The 9,693-nt window shown below is 42.5% G+C and overlaps 4 protein-coding genes and 1 long non-coding RNA gene across 5 annotated transcripts; 1 reads left to right on the plus strand and 4 right to left on the minus strand.

Moving 5' to 3' along the window:
* Nucleotides 1-1,224: 1,224 nt before the first annotated feature.
* Nucleotides 1,225-1,820, minus strand: LOC104802221. The gene has a single exon (XM_010525702.1). It carries the CDS (start codon nt 1,776-1,778, stop codon nt 1,335-1,337), a length of 444 nt encoding a protein of 147 aa, XP_010524004.1. The 5' UTR covers nt 1,779-1,820; the 3' UTR covers nt 1,225-1,334.
* Nucleotides 1,821-2,425: 605 nt separating this feature from the next.
* Nucleotides 2,426-5,462, minus strand: LOC104802219. The gene is made up of 7 exons (XM_010525701.2): nt 4,879-5,462; nt 4,150-4,274; nt 3,744-3,861; nt 3,565-3,666; nt 3,329-3,444; nt 3,098-3,252; nt 2,426-3,023 (listed from the first exon to the last, which is right to left on the minus strand). Exons 1-7 carry the CDS (start codon nt 5,243-5,245, stop codon nt 2,675-2,677), a joined length of 1,332 nt encoding a protein of 443 aa, XP_010524003.1. The 5' UTR covers nt 5,246-5,462; the 3' UTR covers nt 2,426-2,674.
* Nucleotides 3,869-4,746, plus strand: LOC104802218. The gene is made up of 2 exons (XR_770000.2): nt 3,869-4,237; nt 4,371-4,746. It is a non-coding gene; the product is annotated as an uncharacterized LOC104802218 (long non-coding RNA).
* Nucleotides 5,463-7,130: 1,668 nt separating the features above from the next.
* LOC104802223 lies at nt 7,131-8,108 on the minus strand. The gene has a single exon (XM_010525704.2). The coding sequence runs from the start codon at nt 8,071-8,073 to the stop codon at nt 7,333-7,335; it is 741 nt and encodes a 246-aa protein (XP_010524006.1). The 5' UTR covers nt 8,074-8,108; the 3' UTR covers nt 7,131-7,332.
* Nucleotides 8,109-8,739: 631 nt separating this feature from the next.
* Nucleotides 8,740-9,687, minus strand: LOC104802224. The gene is made up of 3 exons (XM_010525706.1): nt 9,464-9,687; nt 9,309-9,387; nt 8,740-9,185 (listed from the first exon to the last, which is right to left on the minus strand). The coding sequence occupies exons 1-3, from the start codon at nt 9,488-9,490 to the stop codon at nt 8,764-8,766; spliced, it is 528 nt and encodes a 175-aa protein (XP_010524008.1). The 5' UTR covers nt 9,491-9,687; the 3' UTR covers nt 8,740-8,763.
* Between the last annotated feature and the right edge of the window lie 6 nt (nt 9,688-9,693).

Here is a 9,693-nt window from a genome sequence, read left to right on the forward strand (position 1 = left end):
ACTTAATCTCTCGGTCTTTGTGCATCCATGGGGTTTCGTCGATGGCTCTTGTTTCCAACACGAATCTCAGTGATGGGTTTCGCCGTGGAAGATGTCGGACCGGAAGCTTCAGGGTTTGCGCGAGTTCGGAAGATGTAGAAGCTCTGGCGGCTGTGGAGGAAGCGAAGGAGGAGCTGAGACTGGAGGCGGAATCGCCGGAAACTAACGAAGCGAGCGTCGGTCCGCCGTCTTCTTCGCTTCTGTTACTCGGTAAAGACCTGAAAAAGGTGCGATTTTTTTTTTACCAATTTACTGGTTTTCTCTTTTCTTTTATGATACCGAATTAAAGATTTCGCATTTGGGTCTGTATGCATTCAGCGTGCGGTTAGGGAGAATTGAATTTGTTTGGTTTTTGGCGATTTTGAGCTACCGTTTGCCAAGAGGTCGGATGGCATGATATTGATAGTTGAGATGCTGAGATAGTCTCACTAATTGCGTCTTTGTGTATCGTAATTTGAATTAGAGCAATTGCTAAGTGGTTTCTGCACAAGGGAATTGCATTTAATCGAATCTACATTGACATACCTTCCTCAAGTCATACTGAGCTGAAGAAGATGAAGGAAGCTGCATTTTGTAATGCTCCTTATGAAAATAGATCCAATGAGGAAACCTTGGTGAAGATGTTGATTTATGGCAAAATAACTAGTCAAGTCTCTTGATTTAGTGATGGTTGTACAATCCATGAGAGATCAATGAATCTGTCTAATTTGAAAGAGTTCTGATTTGGCATTTGTGAATGGCAAAAGTAATGCTTGGAAATTTGAACTGATGGCTTCAAAGAATGGAGTAGGAATCTTTGGATCTTATGATTGGACGGCAAGAACTTTTGGCTTTTCCAGTATCTTATGGTAAAAATCTCTAGGAGTATTGTCTATAGAGGAAAATGGAGGTTCTTTTTATCCTCTTCCTTGGCATGATTCCCCATTCAGTGTATCTGTGTGAGTAGAGCATGGAGTATGAAACATGTACTGTCAGGTACATAAATTTGAGCCAAACAAACATGAACATTGCTGTAGGAGTGAAGCTATTCTACAACTTTGAGGAACATTCTCATAAATCATAGAAATCTGGGATTACGCAAATATTTGTCAAAAATAGAAATACAGGTACATTATGTTATTGTCAAGAATGCAGCTAATAAAGTAAAAATGTGACATTTTGTGGCTGAAACAAAAAATTCTCTAGCCATGTGAGCTAGAGAACACTTATTTCTTTGCAGAAGAGGCCTTTGCCTTACCGGGTTCTCCCGTTCCATATGGTGCAAGAAAGAGGAGGAGGAAGAAGAAGAAGAAAGGTTATGGCTTTGGTTCTAGGCTTTTTCTCATTTTCTCCTTTCTACTTCGGATAAAAGCGTCTGATTGCTCATTAATATTTGAAACCACACTTAGGAGTGGCCTATGGTGCCTTTGAGGCTTTGATTTCCCGCTGTCAGGCAGAGCCACTGGCGGCCTTGAGCTTGGCTCACTTACTATGCTTTTTCCTTTCTCATTTATTGTAACAAGCTTGATCGGCGTCTCTCTTCCTGCTTCATAGCGGGAAGAGCCGAGCTTGTTGATTGGGTTGTCATTTTCCTCAGAATCTTCGTTTTGTTTGAAATGAATTATGATATCAGACCTTGAGTCCTTCTTGCTCAGTTTGTTCCTTGCAGAACCGTCTTCTCTTGCCTTATTTGACACCAGAATCTCCTTGCTTTGTCCCGACGTCCCTCTCCGAAAGCGTCCTGCCATGAGTTTAGCCATCGCCAGTTGAAACAGCCGGCGGCAAATCCCAGTAGGCTGCAGGTATGAACTGTTATTGTCATCTCTTCTCTGCATTCTGTGCTACAGATTTTTTTTTCTGGATAGTTCTTGGTTTGAATGGATGGGATATTAGTGTAAGTGAAGAACAGGCAGGGGGTATGATTGGTTTTGCTTTGATTCTACGCTTGGTGTAATGGAGCCATAGTAATACTCGGTTCTTGCTTTTTAACTATAGAAGAAGGGAATTTCCACTCTTTCTTTTTCACTAGCTTGCTTTAAGCCTTTGACAGAGAGAAGCAGATGGACAAATCTTGAGCAAATTTTCGTCCTCAGAGAAGTAGAAGCTGGGAGATCTTCCATTGGATATAATCTGGGAAACTTCTGTTATCAACAAAAGCATGTTATGAAATGGTTCTTGGTGTCTGGAATTTTCAAGAAGTGGGGTCTAATGTCTAGCTGGTTAGTGTTACTTTTCCCTGCCTTTTGTAAGTTTTTCAAGATTCTGAGCATGAATGACATGAAGCATCTACGTTAGATTCTCCCCCGTCACCAAAGAATCTTTCTTTCGTTGAAAACCACCATTGCATCGATTTGGTCTCATCATTGGCATTGGAGATGTTCATTGTGCAAAGAAAAGGAGAATTGCAAAAACCAAATTCGTGTAAACTAACAACCTTGAGAGTTATTACTTTGCTTGAGGATACCCCAAAAAGAAAAGAAAAGTCTATGGGCTCCGTTTACCCTAAATTTAATTTATAGGGGGGGAGGGGGTTAGTTACGAGAAAAACAAGAAACCAAACCCAATCAAACCAAAAAGAAACAAGTATACAACCTGAGACACCAGGGAGGAAAAAAACAGAACCAGATTGTTCAAACACTATCTGGTTCAGTTCAATTTACTCACGATCTCCCACCGATGAGAGAAGACGTAGCCTCTGTGCACGGGGCGGGAGATGTCTCGCCGGTTTTCTTGGCGCTGCCTTCCACGGCAAGAAAACTCCGGTGCCGGCGTCAAGTCTCTTATGGTTCAACATGACGACCGGAGCACGGATGACCATAGTGGGCGACGGAGGAGTGGCAGCTGGTGGCCAGAGGCTGAGGAGGCCGATATTGGGGTTTGGGGAAGGGGGCTGTTGGAGATTGGGTTTGAGCTTGAAGAAAGTGATGGAGACTCTTTTGTTGGGAGATGGACATGTGACGTGCTTTGCCATCTCTGCGCTGTTTCCCCTCATTACCAGCAGCGACCTGTCCATATTAGTTCATCATAAGCTTCACTTCTTGTGGGGATTACATGTGTACTTAGTCAGTTACTTACTTACCCTTCCTTTAGCGACAGTGTCAACGACCCTCTGAAGTTGCCGTCGTCATCGACCCCTAGCCTGTGCCCGAAAACCATGGTTGATTCCGACAAGATCAGAGTGGAGATGGGTTGATCCACATGAGGTGGCTTTTGGAATGGCTGCGAGTGTTCTTCCTGCAGTGAGGACAGTCCTGAATCTTGATATGATATTTCTCCTAATATATAAGAAGCAGTAGGTATATATGCCTACCTCGTCAAAGAAGTCGATGACGCATCCGTTGGGTCTTTTGTATTCAGGGATCACCCGCCACTCCAGAAGATGATCGATCACATTCTGAAGAAGAGCCGGGATTGGTTCTATGCTACCTGAAAACGCCAACAACAGACACTTTTTTATTATATAAAAGGGCTGCTCTCAATATATATATATATATAGCCAAGTGCATATATCTAACGGATACTGAACGAGAAGATGTGGGGATTTACCAGAGTGTTCATCCTTGGCATGACCAAAAATGGGAACTCCTAGCTGAATAAGCTCTCTTTTGTTTCCCCTGGTGTTCTTGTTGAACAAAACGAACGTTTCCCCTGCACCCCCGTAGTAACGCCTGGATCAGCCTCTCGTGCGCACTCACTTGAGTTGCTAACTATTTTAAAAAAAGTACCTGACAGTTCCTGATTACGACCAGCCTCTCGGAGTTCGTTCACAACGTCCGACAGCTTGGAGAGTTGAGTTTTAGTGAAGGCATCTTCGTACAATCTTAACCCTTTCACCACGTTCACCTGAAAATTTCACAAAACTGATCTTTTGACTAACGACGAGGACCCAAACTCATCACACGACTATTCCATGCATTTCAATGAGATATATATATGATTTGTTTTCCATAGCGATGATGAGGGCATGCTACCACTAAATCTTTTTAACCTTTTTTTGTTTTGTAGTCACTATACTATCAAAGTATCAAATCTCAGACGTTAAAAGGCACTTTTCTCCGTATGGACCACTCCCAGGGCCTCCGAAAACGAACCCCGATTGGTGTTAAGTGAGAGGTGATGACGGGAACTTGCCCTATGTCCTCCGACATGCTCCTTGGCCGCAAAACGCTTTGTCAACTTGACGAGTGACTCGCACTCTTCCACGTGATTCGAACATACCGTAATATTCTCCCCCACGTGCTCCTCTTCTCCACATCCTACTCCACTCGAGTTAGATTCATGCAAGAAAAAACCACATCGAGTAATACGAATGTCAGACCGCTTTGATTACGTCATGTCAGTATGTTGTGCAGAAAACCATAAAACAAGCAGAAATCGGGACTACGTACGGCCGAGATGAAGGAACAGGGGTCCAAGCCCTGACGTCAACTAAAGATCGAAACCGTATTAAAGCCCACGCCTGGACCCCATCTCACGTCAACCTCAAGATTTTTGGAACATCGAGTAATACGAATGTGTCAGACCGCTTTGATTATGTCTGCTGCTTGAACAGTCTAGAAGGTTTTTAAAAATCTAAAAAGATCCTCGTGAAATTCGGGATCTCCTCCTGTGATCTCCCTACTTTCTCTTCCACTTTTTTTTTTTTTTCTGACCAACCGAACAGAAACATGTTTCTCTTCTTTTTTTAAAAAAAAAGAGTATATAGAAATGCTATGTCAATTACTGATACTTGGAACTAAAATGTTGTACAGAAAACAAAAACCCTTAAAATTCAAGTTCAGTCGACACACGCTGTTCTTGAAAAGAAAGAAGAACCCACGGTGTCATCGTCGATCTTGAAAATGGGAGAAAGAGGAATACCGGATTCTGTAATATCGCTGCTGTGGGAATCATCCTCTGCATGGCCGCTACTTCCCATCGCCTTCTGGCCTTTCGCCGTGGCCGTCGCTTTTTGCAGCTCCGCCGTCACTTGGGCGATGGAGTGGTACGTCTGCATCTGAAGAAGGGGGATCCAGTTGAGCCTCCTCCGGTGGATCGCCGCCATCACGGCCTCGTAATCCGATCCCAAGGCCTGTATGAGGTGGCCGCACAGAGCATCGATGATGGCGTTCGCCGCCGCGAACTCCCCCCGAAGCCACGCGATCATCACATCCTTCGCCGCCGCATCCGACAACAGGACCGGGGCCCTAACATCTCGAGACGCCGCCGCCGGAGCTTCCGCCATCATAATTACCGTACGGCCTCTGCGTTTACGCGCTTTCTGAACAAGGCGATTCGCTTCTATGGGGAATATAACGAGGATGAAGGAGAAAGTAGATCGTAGCGTGAGGTTTTGATTGTTTGCGGATTGGGATGGAGAGGGTTTAAGGCATAATAAGCTTGAAAATGAATTTATGTTGTGCACCGAAAAAAGTATAAAAGCGTCGTAAATGTATTGGCGATATTATAATAATAAGAGATGAAGCGAGCGAGGAGTAGGCGGAACTATAAAATTAACACGCATATAATATATAGTTAGTCTAAAACGTTTTGTTTTCTATTATATAATATAATATGACTTGGAGGGGGGCGAGAGAGGAAGAGGTCGCGACCTAAAGAAGCGGAAAGGCGCACGTGGCTGAGCCTTTCACCTGCCGTAAAAGACAATCCAATATCCATCCACTAACATCTATGCCCCAGCTCACCCCAAACACCATAATTATTTAGTTTTGTTCTTTGGTGATTTATTATTGATAACCCATGTTTGCATATGACGCCTAACCCATCATATGTTTCTTTTTTATTTCTTTTTTGGTTAATATGTGACACAAATGTTATATCGACAAAATTAAACATAAATAGTAGAGCTTATTGCATGAATTAATGCCGATTATGTTTGGCATGGATCATAGTATATATATCATAGTTCAAAGTCTCCACATTTGTCATGCGTTTATTTTGTTGTGTGTGTGTGTGTTCCATCTGTCACCGAAAGGTCATCGATCTCTTCCCTGTTTCAGTGTTTACCTTTCAAAGGACATAGATGGCATATATAGAGAGAGAGGGAGAGAATAATTCAAGTGATGATACGAAGAAATTAAATCAAGGGCAAACTGACGTTGCAAAATGGACCAAACCAACATATGTATGTTTCGATGCGTCACGTTGTTTCATCTCCACCGTCCACTCTGCTCGTATAGCATCGTCTGTCAACTTTGAAATTGTTTAGTTTGTTTTTAATTCAAATGAAAATAAAAGTGATATTATTTATTAGCAAATTGTTTTCCAGCACTCAGCAAATTCGTTACGACGCTGCTGCTGTTAGAGACAGTTTGTGCCTTTGATAAACAAATGGAGTCAAACTTGTCTCTTGATAATCATGTCGGGTCTCCATCATCCAGAAACTGCTAGAGAAAGAGAGAGAAAAAACAAATAAAATATATAAAAATCAATTGGCCAATTACTAAATTGGTGTTTTATAAATAATTGCAGTCCATATTCAATTTCAAACTCGGAATATCAGACCGATATAGGAATAACCCACATTTGTATGATTGTATATGTAAGTAAACGTGGCTTTTGGAGTTCGAATATCAGACCGATATAGGAATAACCCACATTCGACCTTTCTTTCTCTAATGATTATTTTAATTAAGATCTAAAATCTCTTTGAGTAAGCAAAATATACAATGCGAATTGGCCAAATTAAGATGGAGCCGTTTTAGGAAAAGGGTCAGGTTTACGAGTTATTGAATTTTGCCTTTATGCCATATTATATGGGCCGTATCTAGATAATTATATGTCCATTAAGAAAAAAGGGGCAACAGATAGATAATTATATGGGTCGTATTTGCTCCTTATAATGGACCAATCTACTCTCTGAGGCCCATAAAAAATTGTAATTTCCTTGGGTTTAAAAGCCCAAATAACTGAACATAGCCCGAAAAATGTACTTGCACGATCCGCATGCATGCATTTCATGCAGCATCCACGTTTATACACAACAGTGCAAGTATTGAAATGGGTCTATAATATATTAGTCTTCAGGTGGAATTTCTTCCATGGTCCACCTTACTACATTGGTATTTCCTCAGTCGAGAAGTGCCTTCGAGGTTACAAATTGAACCGAATGTATAGAATTGTTATAAATAATAATGCAAATCAATATTATATTTTTTTATCAATACAATATATGCGATTCAAGTATACTTTTTGAAATAAGGAAAGGAACACACAGGGAAAATATGAATGTTAGCGGGGCACCGCTTTTATTCAACAACCAATCCATAAGCCATCAAACAAAACACCAATAGCGGGGAGTGTCCTTGGTTGTTTTTAACTAAGAAGGTGCCTGAGCGAATCGTGATTGGAGTTTCCATTTCCGAGACTGGAAGTGGCTTGGAGCTTCATCTTCGCTTTCTCGATGTACTCAGCGAACTGATCTCTGCCACTGTCTTTAGAAGCAGAGACAACAGGTACATGAGTTTCGGTATCAGTCTCCGACGCATCAGCGTCCATAATGTCCCCAAGATTCGTCATGGCTCTGATCCTCAGCTTCGCTCTCTTTATGTACTCATTGAACCTCTCGTCTACCTTCACCGTCTCAACTCTTGCGACCGTCTTCTTCTTCTTCTTCCCGCCGGAAGTTTCCATCTTTGAGATGGGTTTGGCGGCCTGAGCCGATGCCTCAGCGAGCTTGGCTTGAACAGTTTCCGGGTTCGGTCTGATCTTCGTGGCACTGCCTGAGCCCTGGTTACGCTTGGAGACGCGGCGGTTGGTTCGGAGAGGACTGGTCACAACTTTGAAGATCTTCTCGCACGCTCTCTCGTCCTGCTCCCGATTCTTCTTCCGCAAGTTGTTTCCCATTGATTGCAGACGCAGTAGCAACAGAAAGAGAAAAAGTCTACAACTTTTGAGATATGAAGCAGATGGGTGGATCTCGGTGATGTGTGCAGAAGTGGAATGATGGGTTTTATACTGCAAAACCTGGGTTTTAAAAACGCAGAAATGATGACTGGAGCTTGGCGTGTGGCGCGGTTTACGTGTTTCAAAGAGAGGAGAAATCGAAAATTTCATGGCTTTAGATTCTCCAGAGGAAAGGCAGAAACTTTGACAAGTTTTTCAAAAAGGATAGCTGTGTTTGGGGATCGTATTCCAATAGAGCTCCGTTCGTCGTCGGGTGGGTGTAGATTCCTCTTGTTTCAAAAGGGACGGAATCAGAATTGACAGCAGCTGGCAACTTTACTGACTTGGACAAGGAGAAACATTGTTAGTTTGATTGGGTCTTTTAGGCTCATCAGTCGCCATCACCATTCACCAATACGATTAGGGGCTTCTTTATTCTACTACATCCTCTATTAGGTCTCTTTCCATTTGCTTTTGCCTCCCATCTGGATTCCGGGAGGGATATGCTTTATTTGCTATTTTTTTTTATTTATCTAATTAACCATTTATATTTATATTGAAAACAATGTATTTTTTATTTAAGAATTTACCCAATCTACCAAACAGTCGGGTTTATGGTACTCGTTAATTTCCATACATTCATTTAGCTCTTTAATCAGCACCATTCTATTATTTTTCTGTTAATCCTCTCTGTTTATCGAGGCGGGCTCTCTATCTCTCTCTCTCTTTTTTTTTTTTAATTTATTTTTTCCAATAGAATTATGTGAGATAATAATATCAATGATTCTTTGCCATTTCAATGGAAGAAGAAAAGTAAAAGAAAGACTATAGGAGAAACAAAAAAAAAGGCCTTTTTTTTTCTCAAAAGCGTGGGTAGTGCATATGTGGTGAAAGGGCTCCGAAACGAGGAGGAGGGTATGGCACTGGCAGTGGCCCATTCATGGCCTGCGGCGGAGGATACACTGCAGGCGGTGGTGCGGGGGCGAAATGCCAGTTTCTGGTTTCCATCAAAGGCTGGACCTTTGGCTTTCTTGGTTTCATGCCGAAGCAGCTCCTGAGAAGGAAGCAGTGGCTCTGAGGCGGAGGGTTCTCAGGAACGTGACTCATCTGATGGCCCCTGTCATGAGCAAATGGCTGATTGTTCTGCACTGACACAATCTCCGCATTTCTTCCCCATTTGTGATTTCGGCCCCATTTCTCGACCCGACGCAGCAGCCTCGCCGGGTTCACCTCTCCTTCCACTCTTATCAGCCCTTCTTCATTGCACTCCACTTCCCTCACCCCTGTTCCAATGCCACCACTTTCACACCTCTTAATCGACCTTAATTGATACCCATATCATACACCATCTCCCACCTTGTGTGATTTGTATCTGACTAAACAAACAAAACAAAAAGGAAAATCACCAGGGACACTCTGCAGCTTTCTCTTGGCATTGTTTCGGCAAGCATTGCAACACTTGGCATTCACTCTTAGAACGCACGTCTGCATACCCAAAAACTCATCAGCAAAACCACTATATAACAAAAGAAACAAAACCCAACAGAGATTAAAAGATTACGCGGGTGGATGTGTTTGGGATCTCCATTGAAGAAACTTGGTGAAAAAAAGAGGAGACACGATGATGGCATATAAAGTGCTTCTGCTTTCCAAACTTGGCAGGAACGTTTCGATGTTATGGTGGATCAGCATAGCATCTACCGTTTCCAAATCTGATGCGTTTGCTTGATTCTATGCATCCTGTGGGGAGATTCAGGGAAGTAATAACAAGGGAGGACTCGAACTCTTTCC

Source organism: Tarenaya hassleriana, unplaced genomic scaffold, assembly GCF_000463585.1.
Source record: "Tarenaya hassleriana unplaced genomic scaffold, ASM46358v1 Cleome8, whole genome shotgun sequence".
NCBI classification, from domain to species: domain Eukaryota; kingdom Viridiplantae; phylum Streptophyta; class Magnoliopsida; order Brassicales; family Cleomaceae; genus Tarenaya; species Tarenaya hassleriana.